The sequence below is a fragment of the Phaethon aethereus genome (assembly GCF_964289735.1).
Source record: "Phaethon aethereus genome assembly, chromosome: 2".
NCBI lineage: Eukaryota > Metazoa > Chordata > Aves > Phaethontiformes > Phaethontidae > Phaethon > Phaethon aethereus.
In genome coordinates, this window is record NC_138582.1 from 67283314 (window position 1) to 67307506 (window position 24193).

The 24193-nt window shown below is 40.1% G+C and overlaps 1 protein-coding gene across 1 annotated transcript in view; it reads right to left on the minus strand.

Moving 5' to 3' along the window:
* MBP (myelin basic protein) overlaps positions 1–24193 on the minus strand; it is a gene marked incomplete at its 5' end in the record, with an annotated part of 90182 nt that overhangs the window by 11273 nt on the left and 54716 nt on the right. The window contains one exon of the mRNA XM_082015653.1: positions 8201–8631. Within this exon, the coding sequence (XP_081871779.1) occupies positions 8201–8631 (431 nt within the window). The remainder of the gene's footprint in view (positions 1–8200; positions 8632–24193) is intronic.

Consider the following 24193-nt stretch of genomic DNA (forward strand, 5'->3'; position numbering starts at 1 on the left):
GTTCCCGGGTGCAGCCGATGCTTTCAGTCACGTACAACCCGAGTACCAATCTGCTCGGTGTTTGTTCCAGGCTGTTTACAACTCACTGATCTGTTACAAAAAATGATGCGAATGCTGATGCCTTACCCACATGCTGGTCTGATGGTGATGTTATAATTAGCTAATTCAGCAGGCTTTTCTAATCACTTTAGAAAGGATGAACCACGTGTCCTTGTAATGGTACTGTTAATTTTTACTAATATGGCAATTGGGGCAGAAATGAAATTACTTGCTCAAAGTGACAGAGCAGAATTGGTGAGAAGAGAGAGTGTGATTCAGAGTCCAGCAGATGATTCTGCCTTCCAGCATTGTGCTGAATTCATTCATGTAATCTTTGTCTAGAAATAGGCGATGAACAGAAAGAGGAGGAACTCGTAGCAGAAAGATGGCAATAAAACACACAGGAGTAAAGAGCAGAGGTGACTGAAAAGTAAGAAGCCGAGGACGATGAGAAGAAAAATGGCATGAAGAAGGAAACAGTGGAGAACACTGACCATCAAGAGAGGTAAGTGATAATCGATTAATCCAGAACCACGTTTCTCTATAACCCTCCTGCTCTTTAGTCCCTTGAAAATTAGGCGACAGTAAACAATTATTGGGGAATAAAATAAAGAAGAATTGGGATGGTTTTTCAGGATAGTCGTTCTGTTTTATGATGGGTCCTGAGTGAGAGGTTGGTGCCATCACACCTTCTGGGTTTTCCTCCATGTCCATTTTATTCTGTTGTTGTGACACTTGATAAATGGTTTCTGGGGCAAAACCCAATGCTTTAGTTTACCTTTGCTTTTTTTGGAGCCTTTTTCTGCCTAGCATTAATCATTTTATTCAATTGTTTTCCATGGTGGAGGCTCTTTATCTGTTTGGACATAGTCTCTGGCGCATGGTCAGTGTTGTTCTCTGTGCCGTTTTACCAAGTTGGTATCAGTCAGACACTGACACAGGTTAAGCCTTGTTGAAATTACCCACCATGGAAACCTAGTACAAAGCTTTGGGTTGGGGTCTTTTCGAGAATGATTGCTCCAGCAGAAAAGAGAGTTTGGCTAGGAGGTATTCTTCGGGTAGTTTCCAGGGTAGCTTCTGCTACCAACAAACTTCACAGCCTTAGGGGCTTAATGTACATGGCCAAGGTATGGAAGGCATCATAGATTAGTGTTCATGGTGATCAATTTTTACTGATAAGACTACAGACTGGGTGGAGATGCAGCTGTTGGTGCCGCTACAGCAGAAGAACATAACGTTGTGGTGGTGTCTGTCAGTATGAAAGCAGAAATTTGGAAAATTTTCAAAAAGGCCCATTGCCTAGCATTTTCATATAGTCAAGATGCTCATCTGATAAAAAATGATGATGATAATTATTTGGAAAAAACCCTACAAAAACCAGGTGTATGCTATAGCTATATAGCTGCTGACCAGAGATTAAGAGGAAAAAAAACCTTAGAGCCCTGAGTGGAAGTAAAAATGGTGCTAAACCACCACTTTGATTTCTTGAAACACGTTTCATCTCTCAGGTTGCACCCACTCCCCCGCCCTTAGACTATTTTATCAGTTCTCATCTTTGAAAGGACTGGCCCAGTTTTATTTATTTTCCACCTTTAGCTTATCATTTTCTTACCTATTAGATGTTTGTACAGGTTGTTAAAAGTATTATTGCCTACATCAGCATAACTTACAGGGAGAATATAACAGTAAGGAGTTTACTAGTATGAAATAATTAGGCATGGTATGGTTAATAGCTTATTTGAAACAAATATTATCAATCAGAGGTAAAATCTGTAGTGATGTCAGTATTAAGGGGCGGGGGGAAGACAGATCACCTGAGGCTTGTACAGTTTCCAAGGCATGTTAATTGTATGACATACCAGCAATTAAAAAGTAGATGCATCATAAGCATCTACTTATAAGGATGCTAAAACAGAGCTAAGGATGACCTTGGGTTCACAGCAGTAATTCAGTACGTTTGATGAACGTTTTCTAAATTGCTTTCTGAGAAAATCAGTAAAAGCACCTGAAAATGGCTGTGGAGGATTTTGTGTAGCTCAGAAGTGAAACCAGGTCACTTTAGAGTGAAATGAGTAACTGAACATGTCTGTCTAACTGGGGACCACTTCAGGGACAAGGCAAGGTATTTTGCATTGGCACACAAATGAAAGCCAGCAGTTGTGGCTAATGGTGTGCAGTGAGGGAGGTACAAAACAAGGTCAGGGAAAAAAAGTATTAACTTTTGCCTCAGTTCTTTATTGGGCAGTGTTTACCATTGCGTAATCTCAAAGCAGTCGTTAATTTCGGCATTCTCAGATGGAAAGTGCGAGGGATAATGCAGTTCTTCATTTGCGAGGAATTAATGTATGTGATAGAAAGAAACCCCAATATAACAGACTTTAATATAAGGCAATTGCTTATTTATAAATTCAGTTCATCTGCAGAGAAGTAAACACAGTAAGAAAAATTTCACGTTGGGTAGAGAAAACCCTCACGCTGAATTTTGAGTACATTCATTTGACCTTCTGTAGGTGAGTTTTGGGGTTCCTGCCTGCCCCTCCTATTTGTTTAAACACACACACACCTCCCCAGCTGGCTATATCATGATAAACATAAATCCAGACCTTACTCTCAATGGGGAAGTGGGACCGTGCAGTTGAAAAACAGAGGAATTGCTGCAGAAGAGCCAAGGCCAGTTCCTACCAGAAGACCCTGAAGCTGCCACCGCTGCCTCTCCCAGGGCTCTGCGCTGCTGGGATGCCAAGGCCGGGGCGAAGGCGAGCAGCAGGGCTGTAACTTCACCAAGCACTCGAAAGAAGCCTTGGAGCTCTTCTTCAGAGCACCCTCTTAAACAGATTATTGTATCATGCCAGTGGATAGAAGAATCTAGAAATAGTCTGGCAAAGACTGAACTGGAAGATACCATCAGAAGTTTAATGAAATCTTTTGCTGCAGACTGGTTAGAAACAGTGATCTTTCAAATGTTTCAATTGACTAATTAATATTTTAGCCTGAACAGGTTACTAAATGCACATCTGAATTTAAGAGCAGTGAAGCACATCAGCTTTTCCTGCCCACCCAATCAGGATTTTCTCTTCAACGTCTCATACAAATCTGTGAGCCCCAACTACTTTGTCCCATTTCTGAATAAATGTCACCCTCTATCTGCTGCTGGCCTGCGCCCGCCCAAAGCATTGCTAGTACTTTGCCAAACGTTGGTGCTTGCTCTTCCAAGCAGCTCTCACGTGGCATTTAACCTAGTCTGACTTCCAAATTCCTCTCAGCTTTTGCAATAATTGTGTCAAGCAGCAATTTCCTTGAAAATGCAGGAGATAGATAATTAGTTCTGGTGCATTAAATGCCTTCATTATTAAGCATGTATGACATGTATGTGGTCATACGTGTGTTCCATGAAGGTGTCAATCTCAATCCTCTGTAAGGCTGGCTCCTAAGCCTTCCACTTGTCACCTGCTGGTACCCACTTGTTTCGTACGGATTACTGTTTTTTAAAACAGACAAACCTAAAGCGCTCGGAGGCCTACCGTCCCTGTGAAATGAGCTTGCATCATACTGGCAATTCTGACGCACTAATTCATTGTTAGGTCGTTCATTACTACCTGCTACAAAAAAAGAGAGGCCTGATTCAGTTCCCTCTATCGTAAAGCGCGAACACCGGATTCAGCAACGTCAGTTACTTAAAACCTAGTCATTGCCTTGCAGAAGGTAAGCTGTATTCACTTCTGTCCAATACCCTGTTGTAGCTGAATTTTGTAGAAAGACACACAGCCTCTTTTTAATGATCTCAAACCCCATCAGGTACTGTGAAGTAGTTTGTTGGAACTTCTGTTAATGGATTAAAGTATTTAGAACAAATTAAATCATTAGTACACCGGTTTTGTGATGTAAACAGTTTAATGAATACATAAAGCACATAGAAAGCAAAAGATTAAAACAAAATTATTGGTACAACCACCATAAGCTATATAAAAAAATGATTTTTTTACAAGCATCTTGCTTGCACAGCAGGTGTTACGAAACAGTGTCACAAGCAATAGCACTCCCTGAAAACTAAGACCTGGAAATAAAAATCACAGTAAGTATTTACTTAAATCACATCACATAGTAGTCAGACTAGCATGGATTTAACTACTTTTCAAAGTCTTCATGGTGTGGTAGCATACATTAAAGCTCACACAAGAAATGTGAAGAGAGTTCAAGTGCAAAAAAAATAATTAAAAAAAAATATGCCTGGATATTCTGGCACTTGTATTGGTCATCATTTTAAACGATGGTTCCTAAACTTTTTGCCTGTGCATGTTTGCCACAGCCCTTTTTGCAGATCCCCATTCCAGCAACTGCTTAACTCTGGGGTGGGTTTGGAGCTGCTGTTTCAGAAATGCTGCTCCTAAACCCCAGTTCTGCTCGAGAACTTCTGCAGCCCAGTACTCCCCACACCTTGTATCTCTCTAGGAAGAGGAAGCCCCATGTCCGCCTTCCACCCAAACACATATATATTGGGAAAGAAATACAGGAGCAAGGCTTCATACAGGCAACAGGAGCACATTACAAGATTGCATACAAAACTGAAGCAAAATGTAAGATTGATTTAATCTTTCACTAAGTTTGGTCTCAGCCTATTTACTGCCATTCACATCATTTTGGTCTGGTGCATGTGTGTCACAAAAGTAGTTTAGAGTTTAGTACGTTAATGTATAATGTTAAACCAGGACAGAAAAGTTTTTGTTTCACAATTCAAACTTTAGGGGGAGACACGAATCATAAACAAAAGAATTACAAAAGTGTAAACTGCCTAAAAGAAACAAAACAACACTCAGTACATACTCCAGTTGAATACAGGCTACTATCTAGGAGGCACAAGAAAGACTCGATCATTTTAACAAACGTGCTTATATGCTTTACAAATGTTTAGATAAATATTCTATAAAGATTAGAAAGGAAATAATTTACAGTTACACGACTGTCTTGCATGCTTTTTAAAATGCCTGCACCGCAGTTTCTTTCTGTCACCCTTATTTTAAAATCTTCTTTAACACAATACAATTTAGGCTGTGCACAACAATAGTTTTGTTTGGAATATTCTACCTTCCAAAAAAATTCTTAGAAGTACAAAATTCAAACTGTTTTTGATTGAGTTTGTTATCTAAAATCTTGATGGGGCAGGGGGAACAATGGAAAATGCTTTTGCTGCCCCTTAGAGGAGAAGGAGTATTTCTGTACTTTCCCGTATTTCTATTTTTATTTACTCCCCTGGGCCTCCCACACACTCTTAATATAACTTCAGAATTCCAGGGTAAGGGAGAACCTGCTCCACGGGAGAAAAGGAGGCCACAAAACAGTCCCCGCTTTGTTCCTACCCCCCCTTTCCGTACACAATAGTGAATATTATTCTTTAATGTACTTTTCAGCTATGGCTGCAAGATGAAAATGCCTCCACAAAGAATTTATAATGCCTTTTGCTTGAATGTCAGCCCTAAAGCTGTACAAAGAGCAAGTGTTGTCTTTGCATTCCAGTGCTTGCTGGTGTGGGTAGTTGAGATACACACGCTCCCACTGGGGCACAGGCTGAAAAAGTAAGATTGCAAGAAAGGCAGCTGCAGAATTGCTTTGAAATGCTTCAAAAATTAATCAGAAACAAGTGCAAGCAAATAAGCAGTGCAGCCCCAGGAACTTTTCAATTTCAAGCCTTTGAAATTCATCCTTGAAGGTGCTTTTCATGGCCTCTTATTTACCCAAGACCTGTTTACTTAGTGGAGTTTGGAGAACTGCCAAGGAACTTTATTCCGTTTCAGCTCTTCCATGAACACCTTCAGCATCTATGGCTACTCTGACACTCCACAGCATTCAGCAAGCGACAACGATTCAAGTTTTAAGTACAAGTAAGACTATTAGCCACCTAGATTTCCCCTGATACACATGCATAAATAAACGACACCACAAGCCCTCCTTGATACAAGAAACCAAAAGGCATCGATTCAAAGGCTAAATAAATAATAGTTGAAACAACTGTCTGTACCACTTGCTCAGCATTTTCTGCACTGAAACACTCCGACGACAGAGGTTCCTAGGAGATGTTTTCATGCATCAGTATTACCATTGCGTGAAATAAATAGTGCTGAGATGCTTTGGCACTGGAAGTCCTAACGTGATGGACTGTTGCCAAGATAATAAAATTCTCTGTGCTTCCAGCTGTAATCTGCAAGTCAGAACTGTAGCATTACATATAGTTGTTCTTAAAAAAAAAAAATTACTTCTAGGTTAAAAAAAAAAGAATTGTCTGTAATTCTGTACTGTTTTGCAGACTTTAAGTGCTTCAAAAGAGCAGCTTACTGAAGAGCAACAGAGCTAAGACAGATGGTATCCTGTCGTCTCATACATAATTACGTAGAGATCTGTAGAGAATCATAGCAATTGTGTTCACACCAAAGGATCTGTACAACTTGCAGCCATTTTTTAGTCACCACTACTAAAAAGTGAGTTGGTCAGTTCGTTTTATTGCTAAGCAAGAACGTACACACCTCTCTATATTCTGTATGCAGAATCTAAGTTTTTGGTATTGTTTCCTTGGTATACAAAGACCATTTCATATACTATTTTTTAATCGAGCAATACAGTATATGAATAAAACAGCAAGAGTTGAGCTAGCCAAACAGGTTCCAGAAAATAGCAGTGTTGGGAACAGCTTCTGATAGTTACAGTAAGAAAAGTGGTTTTCTTCATTCTCACAGCAACTGCTTGTTGCATGTATGAACATTACATACCTACAGAAACGACTGTGTAATTGCCCAATCTGTGTCATAAGCATATATAGTCCCCAGTTTGTCAATATGAGAAACAAAAAGACCAAAATATACAGCTTGCTTCGTACTGGCTGCCAAGCGCGAGAAGCTTCTATCTTTAAGTTTCTAGAGTACTTTTTATCCAGTGGCCTATACATTACAACTCTTCAGGGAAGGGCTATTACACTGTGCTTCCAGTGCGGAGCTGTAAGTACACAGCCAGCCTGCAGCTGCCATATGATCACAAATCAGTTTTAAACCACAGGGCAGTATGTATCACGTCCCAGTGCAACACTGAGATTGCCCAAATGGGCAAGCTGCACATGCTAACCCATCCCAGCAAGCAGCACAGGTTAGAACTGATGAACAGACAGCAAAGGTTGTGTCAAAGGTTATTGAGAAATTTGGGCCCAGCCAGCAGCTATGAGCATTGCTTTCTGCAACACATCATTTGAGCAACAACATCAAGCAATACATTCAGCTAAAACAAAGGTTTTACATCCCTACAGTAGTTCCATTTAAATGCTTATGTAGTGTGTGAACACACTAACACAAGACTCCACTTATCATTTGCATGGCAACGGGTACAGTGAAAATACCCTTGACTTTGCCAGGTGAACAACAGTGAACTAACATGCCATCTGCATAACTTAGAGGAGGTGAGTTAATCCCAGAAAATGAAAGAATTCAAGTAATATCGTTTCATCAATACCTTGTTTTTCAATTCATAATGAAGAATTGTTTTGTTACACAATTTGTAATATGAAACGCTTGGAACATCAATGCGCACTTATGGCCAGAATAAAGGAGATGGACTATTTTGTACACCTGGGACTCAGGATAATATCTGTCAAGCCACCTCCTCAGCAATGCTATCAACTGACCTTAAAAATGCTCTTGCACAAGCAGACTGAGAATCTGGCCATGGTTCTTTTTCTTTTTCTAACATGTATTTCCAAGTCTGTCCCTGAGTGCCAAACTATCTAGAGATTGTCTTGCCTTCAGTGCTCTCATCCAGCTCCGTTTTGCAAATACTTAAGAATACACAAAAGCAGGCTGAAGTTTCTCTAAATGGCACGACATACAAATGCATACAGTGCACCACATTAAATGTTCATAAAAATTCCTCTCGGTAATGTTTCTAGAGCCACCTGGATTTCTAATACTACCCAGAACAGCTCCTCTTGTTTCCCAAATCTATGCTTTTTGTTGTTTTGTTTTCAGTTTAAAGCCAAGCATTAAATTACACATCTGCAAGTACTGTCTTGATGGCTAAATCAACTCTTGCATTATAGCAGTTACACCTTCCTTTTAGTCCCACCCTTCCTGTTTAATTGTACTTTATTTTGCTGTAGCTTTGCAGTTCTCTACTCCTCAGAGCTCACCTTGCCGGAGCCCCGCCGGGGAACGTGTCTTTCACCTCCAAAGAATCTGCCCAGCGAGTCAAGTAGACCCGAGTCTCTGTGCCTTGGAGATCCATGTCTAGCATGGTCTGTAGTGCTCGCAGATGCCATTTTTGATCCGTGCCGGAAAGAGGAGCGTTTTTGTGAAGCCATCAAATCCGAATTCTCTGAAGCTGCTGCAGTGTCCTCTTGGATGGTCTGTAGCTCGTCTGACTCTGAGGGCCGATCTTTGAAGGTGTTGTCTTCTCTCCCTGGGGCATCTCGGGAAAAGAGGCGGATCAAGTGGGGGCGACCAGTCGTGTCAGCTGGGTTGGCCTCGGGCCAGGCATTCTTCGGGTCTGCTGTGCCTTTGGAGTCTGTCACCGCTGGGCTCTTCGTGGAGGTCCCATTGTTCTGGTTCACATCTGCCTCTCCTGCAAACAACAAGGATGAGATATGAATAAAGGCCTGTGAAAAACAGCCCTGGAACAATGCTGCTTTCTTTCCCTTGCCTTGAGATGCTCATTTCATACAAAACCCGTAATATGTGCAGTTGTAATGAAACTATGTTCTCTACCAGCCTTTAAGAACATTAAGCTATCTTGGAACCGAAACTGGGATGATGTTCTCACACAAAATTTGCAGTAGTTCTAGGTGGTTTTTTTAAACAAACGTATTTGTAAATAGATCAACAGGTTGTTCGAAGCACAACTGAAAGTAACTTTATTTATGTGGAAGGCTTACTGATGAGGAGACTCTTGGTGAACAACCAGAATCCCTGTACTTTCCCTTGAAGACTGCAACTCTAAAATGTGCTGGTTTTCTCCAAAGCGGGGGGGGGGGGGGGGGGGGGATTAAATTATTAAAGCCACATTGCAGGACTGTGCCTTTTCAAGCACATGTTCCCTCTCCATGATGTCAGAGCTTTTGCACCTGAAGGTTTTGGCCCCATTTGGAATCCCTCACTGTAACTTCAATACTGATCAAACAAGTGTAGCAAGGAGGTTCTTTCACTATTTAAATTGTCTTCACTTCAGAAAGGCAGAGAATACTAAACTGCAATTTCTGCTTGGCCTCCCATAACAGTTTTTCCTCCACGTATGATCCTGGCACTTGGCGCACGATGTCCTGATGCTGAAGGCCTAGGGCAAAACTGCCTGATTTGCATTTAGTGCTTGTGAAAAGTGACAAAAACAGTTATTAGAAACTGATGAGCTTTTAGCCAAGAAATGCACCAAGACAGACCTCCATGGTGTAAGTGAAATGTCTGCTGCCCTTCGCCACAGTTGTGTTCTGAAGTAAGCAGTAAAATACCTGAAAAGAACCAGCTGACTTAACCCTTAACCTGTAGTAGCTCCTTCTCTCGTTGACAGAAAGATTTATGGAGGTTTTTATAGTCTATACCATTATTTCTACTGTTCTAAAGGAAACTGCACGTCCAGGGGAATATGTCTTGCCTCCAAGGAACACCAAAAGAGCATTAGTAGGTCAGTGCCTGAGAAGCAACCTTCTGAGCAGACACCTTCCATACACTCACTCTGTGTCAGAAATGTTTTTTTGGAGTTAACAGGGCTCAAAATTTCAGATATAAGTTACAGGGTCTTTTAATTACCCCATTAAATCCCATTTAGATTTGGTCCTTGTTGCCATGAGAGGGATAGGATCTGGCAAATAACATTACGTTTTCAAAGTCCTCTGGGGTCAAGTACTTCACTGATTTACCAGAGCAGTTTAGACTTGGCACAGTCATTTCATCTCATTTTGCCCACCCACAGGGCACTAAAGAAACCTTTTCTCAGGCTGAGAATAATTCTGAAATAATTTTATGGAAAATGACACATGGCAGTAATGATGGCTTCTGCAAATATATACCGGTACTTAGGTTACAATTTGTTGTAATCAGTCTGCTACAGTTTTTCATATATAACCATAAAATTCAGTTTTGCTGTGCAACTTTTTTTTTTTTTCCTTCTCTGAAAACTACCTAGAAAATGTTGGGGAACTTCAAGAAAATTGTCTTTGGTTAAAACATCTGAAAGTATTTCGCAGGAACACAATTATTTAACCAACTCTAATTGTCACTGAAGATGTCATCAATGGGGAAAAGTTAAGTATTTGCTGGCAACTTTGGGATTTTGGTTTTCCTGAAAAGATACTTTCAAACTTATTAGAAACTACAAAAGCCCCCAAATGATTTTCTTAATCGAACGAAAGAGAAAGTAACTAACATGGATATATGACACAATTCTAAAACTGCAAAACATTTTACATAGCAACTCTAAGCCTAGATTCTATACCGTAATACAAATCCATTCAAGGACAGAAAAAGAAAAACAAACAAAAGAGCTATTGTGTTTAATTAAATGTATTAAGAAAACACCAGAGCATCTGCATACTAATATTTTTTACAACAGTTGTTCTTTGTGTCACTGAATACGGGTATTGGTAAGCAACAAAGAAGGGTATTTGTGCCACAAAAGTAGCTTCTCCCAATGCATACACAGTGAGCTATAAAGTATAAATCTTTCTGTATGCTTTATTTCAGTATTGAAAGCACACATTTAAGTTTTCCTTCCTGCACACTTAAGTCTTCTCCAATATTTAAAAATATGTAGCAGAGAGATATTGTTAATAGTTGAACTAACTGATGAAAGTCTTCAAGTGCATTTGGAGAGACAGATCACTGTGATAATGTCTTAGGATATCCAGAATTAATGAAGCATGTAAACATATGCTTATTTGTTCGTTTAGAAACAAATATTTAGACAACTTCTATTCAAACCCATTATAAATGCTGTGAATATGTTGTTGTTGTTGTTGTTCTCCCTCCAAGATGAAACTCTCCTGTTAAAATACAGTACCCTTCCTATACCATAGAAAAAGGTACAAGAGAAAGCTGCCCAGGGAGGAGGAGGTCTTCATGATTTTTTTTTTTCCCCCTTTTAAACCCCTGTAAAATGGGTTAAAGAGTAAGTACAGCAGAATGCATTGCCATAGGCATTACCAGAAGGCTATTAAAGTGTCATCTATTTACACTGAAGTGAATAAAGCCATTGAAAGCCGCGCAAGTGAGAGCATGAGAAAAGCACATCCTCGCTCTAGCCCAAAAAGCAGCAGGAGGAAGCCAGACGCCAAGCCAGGATTTGGCGCTCCAGGCGCGGCCGAGGAGCACTCCCAAAGGCAACACCACCTTTCCACTTCCCCTCGCTCTCTGTGGCCCTGGAGCCTGCTGCTGGCACAATGTTCCCTGTGCGTGTTGGGCAGAGTGAACAAAGACATTTGTTCCCTGTATACACAGGGACTCCTGGAACAAAGGAATATAGATGGACCAAAAAATCTGAACAGTCTGTTAATGAAACAAAACAGAAATTCCGAAGGTGCTTTCAGTGAAACAGTTAAATCCAACCCCCCACTGCTTTTAATAGGAGTTGGGCCACATATAAGTATTTTCAAAAACCACTGTGCTTTAATACTCAATAGTTTAACCCATTTCTTGAGAATCAAAATAACACTTTTACATAAGCCTCTAATTAGCTGGGACCTCTCAGCCCCATGGTTCAAACGGTAGCTACTGTCAAGACCATGGAAACCTATTTTACACAAAGTACTATCTCTGATGGAGAGTCCTTTGATACAAGTATCTTTCTCACAGGTCACTTGGTAGAGCTGCTCTATGATAGTCTCTCCTTATGTATACAGAATTCTGTAGTCTTCTTCCAAGGACAACCTGGAAAGTGGTTGTTAAGCTAAGAGTTTTAATGTGTTAAGTTTAAAAAAGAAAAAAAAAAAAAAAAGGATTACAAGTTTTTCATCTCCTCCTACCCCTTTCCAGTCTTGCTTTCTTGCAGATACTTGTAATTCCTCTAACATTCTTACTGCTGCTCGCTCTACAAATGCTGTAAAATAAATTAGGAGAATGAGGCTGATAAAAGCTGAAGCATATTCCCTTACTTTGGCTTCTCAGGGGAGGCTTAGTTCAACAGTCACAGCATATTGCAAATATTGATTGTAATAATACATGACAGCAGCTTAAATATTTGTACAAAATCTTAAGAATTAAGTATTGTTTACTCCTTGCAAACAACAGAAAGTACACTGATCAAATTTATAACACAAAATACTTCATATATTTTATCGTAACTACAGATTGCTGTGACTGATTACCAATTTCTTTTTTCTTGGCCTTCGTTTCTCAGGGTATGAAGAAGAAAATTATGTCACTTCACTTTAGGGACCTTTTAAATCAAGTTTTCATTTTAGCTTAAGTCATATATATGTATAAAGCAGCGCTCTTCAGTATATGAAATATAATGTGTCTTCGTTCTTTTCTACTTCTTTGGTCCTATCTCTTCTAGAAGACTACTGGATAGTTAAATATAATGCAGTACAGTTCTCAATTCTGAGTCAACTATATGTTTATTGAAATGCTGATAATAAAATATTAAGTAAAACATCTGCAATTTTGTACTGACTCACCTGGTTTTAGTCACTCAAACAACAAAAGGTTACACCTAAAAATTACTCAGCTTTGTAACACGATTTCAAGTTCTTCAGTAAGCTGTAGTAGTAAGGCATAGGTGCAATGTATTAGTAATAGTTTGCCTTGCATTATTTAAGAGACTGAAAGCCACTATTCTGGGACACGTGGCTTTTAGTAACATTCATGGTAATATCAGGACATTTGAAAAGAATTTAAAAAGACAGAAAAAGCATGCCCATCATCACTACATATAAAGCTGCAGCTGAGGATGTCTGGGTTCCAACTCTGCATTTAAGATAACCGTTTCCCAACATTTCACCTTTCCTTTTTATGCAGTTAAATTCTCTAGAAAAAGGTCCTTAAGGAATTGTTTTGCAGGAAGTAGAGCGTAAGGCACCGCTGGGAGCCCTAATTCAACTCTGTCTTTGGATACTGTCATGAAGCCGCACACTTCCAGTTTTCCTGCGCTGTCAAACACCTTGCTTCAAACTCTTAACGATCTTGAGTAGATGGGACAATGGAGCTTTGGGTCCGTGTGTAAACGAGGAGTCTGAACGATCAGCAGTAATTACACACAAAAGCCAGGATCAAATAAAAATCAGGCCATTTTAACACTTAATTTCCTTGGGAAAAGGATCCAACTGTTTGGTGCTCAGCTGTATCAAGTATCACAGGCAAGTGTAGCAAAAACTGTTCATCCTGCAGACCAGTGCAGGTCATCTGTCAGAAACACCAAGGCCAGTCCTGGCTGCCAGCCAGAGCTCTACCGCTGGAGATGGCACCGAGGAGTGCTGCATGGGTTAGCATGCAGTTGGGAGCAGCCACTGATCAGACTAAAAGGAGAAAATGAGGATGAGAGAATGGGTGCAAACCAGTAAACCAGTGCAGAGAAGGGTTCAGTGAACAAGGCTACCGATATCCTTGTCATTTGCCAAGTGGCAAATTATCTGATCAAAATGCTTGATCTTCCACTCTCGCCCTTGAGCACCAATGAGAAGTACAAGCCAGCTCCTGGTTTTGACTTTCACTGCAGCACAGCTCACAGCAGAACGGAGTGTCTACAGCCATTCGGCTTCACTACGTAAGTATTTAGGGAGAGGAAGGAAAGAATTACGTCTGCATTGTTAAATCTGAATTGCAAAGCTTGATTTACCCTCATTATGCTATGACAATGCAGACAAAAAATGGCTCTCAGCCCAACTTCACTAATATGGTTAGAAGGCAATATGCCATCAGACATTTCACTTCACAGATCTAATTACTGGGTTTGTCTGATGCTTGTCAAACTGTTAGAAATCAATTTTGAATAAATATTTCTGTTAGGAATAGATGGCATGCAGCATAATTGTGAAACAAACAGTTGGTCACAGCTCTGAACGCAACTAGAACGGATCTGCTAGTGCATTTAGCCTTTACACAAACATTTTTCCCATTTGCTAGCAGAATGAATGCAGAGAGAAATGCCAGTGTGTCTCGTAATACAGATTCACATGAGTTTAACACTCCTACCGCAGTTAGCCAAGAGACCGCTTCCATTACAGCTTGCTCTCCTACCTCCCTCCTTGCCAAAGCTTATCACTTTTAGGGAAAAAATTGCACCCAAAGGCAAATTTTCTCTGTAGTAACTTCTTCAGAGTAACTGAAAGAAGAATATTTTTCTGCACAAGAAACTCAGCTTTTCCTATGGGCTAATCAAAGCTCCACAAAAATGAGAAGCCATCTGCTAAGCATAACATGCACTCCTTTGACTTTCCTCCCTCTCTGCATACATTAGACATTATAGAGCATATGAGGCTCTTACCAGACAAGAATGAAAGGTTGTGAATGTGTTTCCATTCCATTGGTGAATTAAGTACACTTCTACACTGATCTGATGAAGCAGTGAATAAGGGGTCTGTTGTGGCACAATTTTCCTTACAATAAACCTTAACACTAAAAATATAGTAAAAAGGGAAAACCCCACCTGTCCCTGTATAGTCTCATAAATACCTGTTACTACAGAGCTGTATTTACTTCTATTGAACTAAGTTGAATAAAAGGCCAAATTTAGTTCTGTACCACATCTTGGGTCAATAAAGATCACTGGCTAAGCCTGCTGAAAAGCATCGCACTGCTGTTGGTACAGGCACGATACATTTTTAGAGCTGACATTTAGACTGCATTGCTGTGGCCAGATGAATGGAACTTCCACTTAACATTTTACAAGAAGAGCCTGACAAATGCTGCTTTCCCTGAATCCCTGATGCCTTGGAATACCAGTTCTTAGCCGTTCTCTGCAGGCAGATTTATGCCCCCGTAAAGCTACTACCGGTCTGAAACCCAATAGGTCAAATAGGGTCTACTAATTGCTAGACTTTCGCTAATACCTAAGTCTTGTCACAGCTGCTTTCAGACTCAGGAAAGATCTCATCTCTCCAAGCCCTCCCTGGCCTGCTCCTGCTGAAGAACGGCCATTGCGGAAGCAGAGCTTGGCCACGCAGCAGAGCTCACATGAAAACACAAAAAGGTTTTGATGGAGAGAAGGGAAGTGCCAGTTTGCATCCTACTATGGAAATAGCTGTCTTTGCAGGTTTAGCAGGAGAAAGGAGTGACAGTATGCCTATGTTATTTATGCTGGTATTTTGAAGGAAAGAAATACTGCATTCACTCAGGTAGAATAGGAATATGCCCTTTTTAGCATAAAACTATGCTGTAGGAAAAAAATGAAAACTGCATAGAAGAATGACAATTCTTTCAGATACTAATTACTACAGTATGAAAAAATAAGTGCCATTCCTCTCACTTCATTTTTGACAGTAACCTAAAGTGTATTCCAGATCTGCTGAACCCCCCTCCCACCCTTGAACATCTGACATACTTTGGCATCAATTCACAAGTAGCTGTTTTACTGGGTGAGAGACGCAGGAAAACCTCTCTTGAAATGACTAGCAACCTTCTTTCCAAGGGGCCAGTCAATGAAAAACTTGCTGGCTGCCAAAGGTGTCTGTAACAGAGTTGTTCTTTTGACGCTGAGATAAATAAACCCTCCAAGCTGACTTGACAGTTTCTTCTTGGTTCCCTCAGTGCACAAGAGAGTAGGTCTCATCATCATCCTGAGACGTACCATTTTCAGGACTTGCCTCAGATACATGAAAGATAATCCTCAGAGTTTGGGAAGTAGAGCTGGAAAAATCTACCTGTGAAGTAGTTTATCTTGAAGGTTGCCAATACGAGAGGTGATCTGCCAGAAACATTCTCTACTACATAGTCACTGTTGATCTGCATAAAAATAATCAAAATCATCAATCCCCTGCTTAGGGGACAAGAAAGGACTTTTAGTTTTTAAGTACTGGGCCTAGCGTATGCACTGTTTGTACAAGCAGTACCAGTCTGCATGGGTCCCACAGAATCTGGTTAAAATAAACTCACTTCTTTCACTATGGCAGCAACTGTTTTAAGGTCTTATTTATACTGAGGCAAACTATAAAATTATATACAACACAACCAGTAAATTCCGTCTTTTAACAGCAAATACCATGAGTCTTACCTGCTTTCCTAAGTTTGCCTCTTTCATTTCATTGGGACCCAATACTTAAAGGCTAGATGATGAACACAACACAAAAGTCAATAGACATTTAATCTATAAAAGTTGTGCTGGATTATGGAGTGATAAACAATAAGAAGTATTAATTTTGCACATACATTTAAGTAATCAACAGCCTGATATTTTTTTTTTTCCTTCCCCCCAAATCCTGCCAGACTTCATTGTCCCAGACAAAGCGTTTAATATGTAACTGCAAACCATCGCTTGTTGCAAGAGTACTAGATGTGGTTACACTCCTTAAGCATTGCTCTGCAGTAAAGCTAACAAAGGTGTACTTGTCACTTAACAGCCTTTGGAAGAGGGATCCCTATGGCAGGTGGTACTGGTGCTGTGGGGAATTGTCGCTGTGGTATCCATTTGGTAGGGTAACTATAGTGACTTTTTCAACTTACCTGGTAAAACCATGACACAATCAGTCAATGATCAAATGAAAACAGGAATGTGACATCCAGCTGGAATGGTGACAGTGTAATAAACATGCCTAAGTCTTATCTTGTGAATTAGCAAACAGCACATAATTTTTAGTTTTGCTGACTTTATAATTTATAATTTGAGAGGGTTGGTTCTATGAAACAAATATAAAATAAAACCAAAACCTAAAAATACTCTGTATATTCATTACAGCTTGTGTTCAGCATTATTGTTCCACTGAAGGCAACTAGGTTTTACAGTATCGCTGTGTAAAAAGCAGTAATACTATCTGAGTCAGAGATTTTTGATACACCATCACCAGGGGTCCTCTTGCTGGCTTTTCACCAAGGCACACACAACTCCTAGCATCTTGCATGACAGAGATGTGAAAACACTTGCAGTCCATGCAGTAACAATCCAGTGTTGTAGCCCGTGCCCAAAGTCTGGATATTAACAGGAAGCATGTGTGGTTACTGTGGATTGAAATGCATTAATGTCCTGTTACCCACTATGAGGGGCTGCTCTCTAGGAGACAGGTTTTAGACTTCATGGAGGGAAAAACAATGTCATATCATCCCAAAACATGTACATCCCGTATTATTTATGTCTTTAAGTATCCTCTTTCCTCTCTTTTCTTACTGAAGAAACTTAGCCCTTCAGACAGATGCTTGACTAAAGTAACAAAATGAGTAGTGGCAGCAGCTGAAATAGTGATGTCCATTCTGGCCATGTCAAAGGAAAGAGATCAAAGCAAGCTAGTCAGCAATGCATTTCAAACCACAGGAACTGTAGGAGTAATTGCATACCAACTCTGTGTGCTCTCCCATTACAGATGATGCTGAAGCTTAAAACCAGAGGTACAACAGACCTTTTTTTCATAAACCTACTCCGAAAGCCACACCAGATTCAACATGCAAGAAATTAACTGGGGGGCCTAAGTTACACATTGTCTGTCACTGCACTGAGCTTAATTTCCTCCTCTTCCCCTGTTCTAATGGGGCTTTATAGTACAGGCTACATACGTATTTCTGCAATTCAGTGATGCATCTTTGTAAGAAATTGCCAGATACTCCTAACTTTTGAGGTCTTGCAGAGAAGTTTTCTACTAAGCCATCTGCTGCCTTTACCTAACTGCATACCCAGCTACATGTAAAAAATGCCACCCATTGCAGAATACAGGGCACAAACCACAGCAACAAGAAAACGGCTCTAAACTTTGTCATTTGCCTCATGGGTGTGCGAAGGTGGTGTATGCTTGTGAGCCTATTTAAGTCACAAAATATGCACGTAGAAAGAGGCATTTGAAAAAAGTTAAAATTATCCCCTGTGGGAAAACAATTTTTGATCTCAAGATTGTAATTAAAACAAATCCACTTGATTACACAAGCTGCCTTATACTCTGCATGTTTTCACAGAGTTGGTCACTTGGTTATCCGTGCCACTGATTTACAATGAAGAGCCGAAACGAAGCCCACACGGTGGCCTACCATTGCAGAGGAATGCAGCAGTGTAGGCCTGGCTCGCAGCCTCTCTCTCTTGTTTTCCAGAACTTCTGGCATTGCCTCCATTTGCTGAGGGTTACAAAGGAGAGTACAGAAAACAAAAAAGCCTGTGGTTGAAACCAGTGGGACTTGCTATGGCAGAAATTTGGAATCTATGAGAAGCATGTGGCAATTGTCCACACAGCCCGCAGAGAGTTTTTTTAAAACTTAACCAAAGAATTTTATCTACCCACCAGTTTCAAAGAAAAAATGTTCCTTTGTGTTACTAGAACATACAGGTTTGTTTTAACCTCGAGTATCTCACAAAGAATCCTTCCAGCAAAGTGAGCTGCGGCATCATTTGTAACAATTTCGTGTACTTAAAGAGCAAAAATTAAATCACCTGGTTGATCCATCAGCGTTTGTCATCTTTAAAAACTGTGCAACTGATTAGTATTAAACAAAGATTGCTTGATTATCCCTCTTCTCTGCTACAGTTACATTGAGCCTGAAAAATCGCTAGGTTGCAAAACCTGTACATATCCCACCCCCTCCAAAAGTAATAGCACAACAAAATGACTAGCGCTTACATTGGATTTTGCAACAATTTACACTATCTTTCATATTTTCCACATCAGTTATGTTTTTCTGAAAAATAACCCATTCCTGTCAGTGTAAGTGAATACACAATATTACAGTTAGATTTCTTTCATTAAACCATAGCGAAATGGGGCCTTAAAACCAGCAGAAAAAGAAATGTTGGGGAAACGAGTGAGGTGAGGACAGTGACTGAACCTGCTGGTTCAAAGGAAGTTGCTCAGAGCATGATAAGCAGCACAAAAAAACAGCCGTTGGATATTTGCTGTTAAAACTCATCACGTAACCTCTCCAAAAGAGGGCTTGATAACATTGCTGTTTTTTCTTGAGCAGGCATTAAGTGTCTGAGTGGTAGATTGTTATTTAGGAAGTATAAACTGCAGAATAAAATACAGTTTTAGTAAGTTAACCGAACATGCTAACTTTAAGAAACAAACTTTGATTGTGATCACAGGGAAACTACCTGCAGCATGAGGCTACACACCCCTATTTATATGGGGGTCTTAGTCCTACAGAATTATACTGTTCATGTGTGCTAAATTTTCCCAAGACCCACTACCTAAACCTAACCCTGACAAAACAATTCACGGTAGTGAATGGAGCCTAAAGTACTGCATGTGAGTTCTTCATATGTTAAAAAAAGAGAACACGAATGCTTGTAGCTCCCCTGAAAATAATGCACTGATTTGCTGTTCTGGGGACATAACTTCAAAGTTTTATTTCCAAGATAGCTTTGTATAGAGCAGGCATAGCGAAAAAACAAATTACAGGGAAGCTGCAGTCCTAGAGAGAACAGCATGGCACACAACACAAGCTGGGTATTTGGTAGCTGTGAATTACCTGCAGGATGCTGTATGCTTGAAATTTTCATGCATCCTTCAGGTGTACCTTGCTGTACCTCTGGATTTCTCTATTTTTCCCTGTTAATGTATTCTGAACTGAAGCTTTAAATAGCCCACTTAATCTCAGGGAGTCACCATCATTATAGAATTTGCAGTGAGGGGAGTTACTTTGGTAGGTTTCAGAAACATTTTTTCTCCCACAAAATTCCCATATATACTACAGTCGTATAAATGATACGTTCAGAGTATGAAGTACGTATTTGCTAACATTTCTAAAAATATCTCAAATACCTGGATACAAATAAGCCTGTAGGCCATTTCATATTGTGTCACACTCTTGCACATGTTAAACAAAATTGAAGATCTGCCTCTACAGAGATTGACAAAAAAAATACTCAAAAAAGCCAAAAAGGGGCTGTAGAGATGTTCAAGGCTGCCTAAACTGCAGTTCTCTACAGTCAGAACACGTCCACAACTGTTAGACACTGTATTGGTTTGACATTATCTTAACTTTGGAATTAATTTTCATCTTACATCTGTGCTGAAAGTTCAGAGGAGTGAAAGAGAGCAGGATTTTCTTCCAGATGCACAGAGTTTGATTGCAGAGCTTGTCACATCCTAGAAACTGCTAGATTACTGTAAAAAGATGTGAGCACCTCTCTGCTCTGTGGGAGGCAGAAGCCCAGGTGGTGACCCACACCTTCCACCCACTCTGCCCACAAGTGCCAACAGTGAGAGCAGCTCCCTGCCTTGTGAGGATGCAGAGGCCCATGTGGTGACCCACATCTCCAGCTGTGTCCAGGAGGTAGAAGATGTACCTCCAGGTCCTGAGGGCAATGCAACGACCAGTGGGTAGTTTGTTAAACTATTAGCAAAAATGATTTCAAGGCATTTGTATTTTTATAATCCATACAATGAAAACCCCAAGAGTTTTAGAGGTAGTTTGGATCACACAGCAATTATAAACTAGTCAGAGCCTTCTCAGTGAAGTGATTTCCTCGGTGAAGAGTTAATATGGAACGTCTAAATTCAAATGGTTATGACTTGGAAAATAACTACTGCGTGGGCTTCTGCCATTTCTCAAATCCTTCTGCTGCTCTGGATTACTGATATTTGTCTACGTTAACTAGGAGCTTTCAGAGTCATTTCACAAACAGCTTTCTAGCAGTACCCCATCAACACTCTACAGCTCTGCTAACAGCACTGCCAGGTCACTATCTACCCACAGTTCTCTTATCCAACCTTAAGTATCACTTGCTTGGTGCCACAGACTGATCTGAAAGAATCTGCACTGAAAGACGACATAGCTCATTTCTCATCCTTTCCATAAGGATTTAAATGGCCGTCCTAACACAAGGACCATAGAGCAATGCCTCTTCCATATCCCAATTACAAATAGGTTTCTCCCCATTTCATTTAGCAAGTTCATTTATACTGGTAGTTCATGAAAGGAAAACAAAACGTTTCTATATTGGCTGAAGGAGGGGGCAAAAATGACAAGATTTCCAAAGCAGCCTGGGCCCTTGGTACCATCTGCACAGCATGAAATCTCACATTTCTAAAAGCTGTATTTACACGGTGTTTGCTAGACTGAGAACAAATGTGCTCTGCTCGTGCATCAGTTCAAAGTCATCTTGTTTGCCATGCACTTGAGGCCACCTGAAAGTTGTACAGCTTCTCTAAGGCAAAAGGCATAAGCAATTCAATATCCTGACAACTACCTGAAGCTAAGCACAGTGCTAACATGGCATCCCTCTGGCAGTGAAATACGAAGTAGTCAAGCTCCAAGTCTCACAGCATGCCTAAACTGGACAAAAGCGTGGTGCAGGTTCTTTCCATGAATTAATTTCCAGCACACAGCATGGGCAATCACTAACTCCTCAATATTCTTCTGCTAGAAGATCAAAGGAAAAACAGGAGATGAACTTAGCACAGAGGTGGTCACAGAGGTGCTACACTTTTATAACACACTATTTACATGCAAATTTTATGTACTTTTTGCATACTAACTGAAAGCAGAAAAATTAAAATTCTCTAGCCCTCTCACCTTCCTCTGTTCATTTCTGCTCATTTCAAAGTCTGGATGGTAGATACTTTTTAAGGAAGTCTTCCGTTCTCAACCCTGCTTGCAGAAATGATACCCACTTTTCACCTTTCTATAGTACTTTATCCCAATATCAAACTTCCTTTCATACACAACACGGAGACAAGTTCCCGTTTCTTCTCGCTCCTGCCAATATACTCCAGACCAATATAGTTGGCCAGTCCTTCTACTAAGCATTCAGTGGTCTTCAGTATAGCAGTCGATTTAATTTATCTCTCTTCTTTTGCCTTATCTGATTATTGTTTTGCCTAAAACATGTAAAATAATATCTTCAAAATAGTCTGTTTCCTTTTGCTGAATTCCCAGGTACACAAGTGCACACAAGGAAAATTTCCTGTAACAGATTAAATTGAATTGATATGACTTCTTCATGCAAACTGACAATTGCTGTCAATTTTTAATTTTTTTTTAAGGTAAGAACTAGTAAGAAAACTCACACGAATGCTTTGTGCCCTCTCTGCAAAATTAAACCTCTCTAACCTACAAGTGCTGGAAGTTTCCAATTGTCAGTTTTTCACGTTGTTTCACCTTCGAAAGAAACATTTCGTAGTCTTAGTCTTATCTTTCCCCACTCCAGAATGCACATTATAGCAATGAATGTACAGAAACCAGTTTATATATACAAACTGAGGCATGCTTAGCATAGACAAAAACAGTAACTTATTTACTGTGGTATGTGGTAATGATGGTAGTGTCAGTTAGCATCTCCATCAATGCAGCCAGAAAATCTGCCAAATGAAAACAAAATTCCTGGTGGAATCACTAAAGCACATGCACTGGGAAACAATTTGTTTAAATCAGTGTTACATGAGAAGGAGTAAATAAAATCTCAAGAAAAATCTGAATGCTGTAGTAGACTTAGCATTGTTAGTTGTCAAAAGCACAGGGTAACGTGCCCTAGCAGCATATCCAGGGAGCACAATGAACTCTATGGGAATACCAGTCTCAAAAAACTACCAAAATTTACACAGTTCACCTCTAATTAAAGACAGGTATATAGATAGATAGATAGTGTTTCAGCTGGATTTTACCCAAGATACAGTATGCTCTTATTAAAACAAAAAAAATCAAAAAACCCAAATAGGAAATGGCTTTGGGATTTCCTAATAAAGTAAATCAAGACATACAGCAAAAATCAATTTCTGCCATCTGTCAGAACAGCCTTCTAGATTTCTGCTTTAATATTTCAGTATCTAACTTCAACTATTTCAGGTCTTTAGAACATCCCACTCTCCATCATTACAAACCATGTTATACGCTTCTAAATGTATTTAACAAACCTCATCTAGACTAGGCCACGTTAGACATATTTTCTATACACTAACAAATTAGTGTATAGATATTATATTATATTGGATTATAAATAAGAAGTTTATTTTTTAAAGTAAAAAAACAACCCAGCACTTTTTTTCCCTGCTGAATACTTGTGAGCTGTACCATAGTTCTAAATGTGACTCAACGCTATACGAAGAACAATGGTGACAAACTGTATAAAACCGCGGCAGTGATCGATGGTACTTTACACAATATCTGCTTTTCAGTAGCAGCATTCTAAGAGTGAAAAACTGCTTGCACAGTACCAAGCCTTGTACCAGTTCGTGGGAGTTACTGCTATTAAAAAAAGAAGAAAGAAAAAAAAAAAAGAATTCACAAAATTTATTTTGCTATTTGAGTATGTATAAAGTCATTTTTTAAGTGATGAAGAAAAACACACTCAGCAAAAAGAACTATTAGTTCTGAAGACTCAAATGATAGTATGATCAAGCTACACATGTTCTGAAATATTTTAATAGGCAAGAAATGCTACAAACACATTTTTCCAAGTGTAATTTGGGTATGTCCCTCTCAATCCACCCAGCAATTATGAATGAGTAAAACCACCACTTCTAGAGCAATTTAGGAAGAGCCTGAGAGCAACTCAGTAGGTCTCACCAGAAGGAATCTCACAGATCACCACATCTATACAAAAAGACGCACATGCCACACATTCCTGGCTACTCTAACTGAAGATACAACCTCAGGAAGCCAGGCAATACCGTACCTTTTGTGGGCAGAGACTGCTGCACTCACACTCCAGGCCAGGAGAAGTCATGTCGCAGGCTCTCAGCACCATGCTTGATCCCAGCCAATAAACCTGGCTGACACCTGGAGTGGTCTTGGTGCTGTGCTAACCTGGGATTTGCAGCCTCCAGCTGGCAGTTCCTCAGCTGCGGCAGACCTGTGCCTGCCTGCAAAAAGCTGAACAACTAGTAGTTCTAAACGATGCTGTGCTCACATGACAAGAAACGTGTGCATGCCTGCGTTTCCAAACAAAGACAACAACTCTGCCTCCATTTTCTCAGCAGGAGGTTTTCTACATCCTAGGAAGCTGTGCAGACAACTCAAGAAAGGTAAAAAAATGTTCATAGACAGGAAATAGCTGTGTTAGTCTTATCTCTGGAAATAGCTCAGGTGCATGGCAGAGCTGCAGGAAGGCTCCCAGGCAGCTGGCCTGCAGT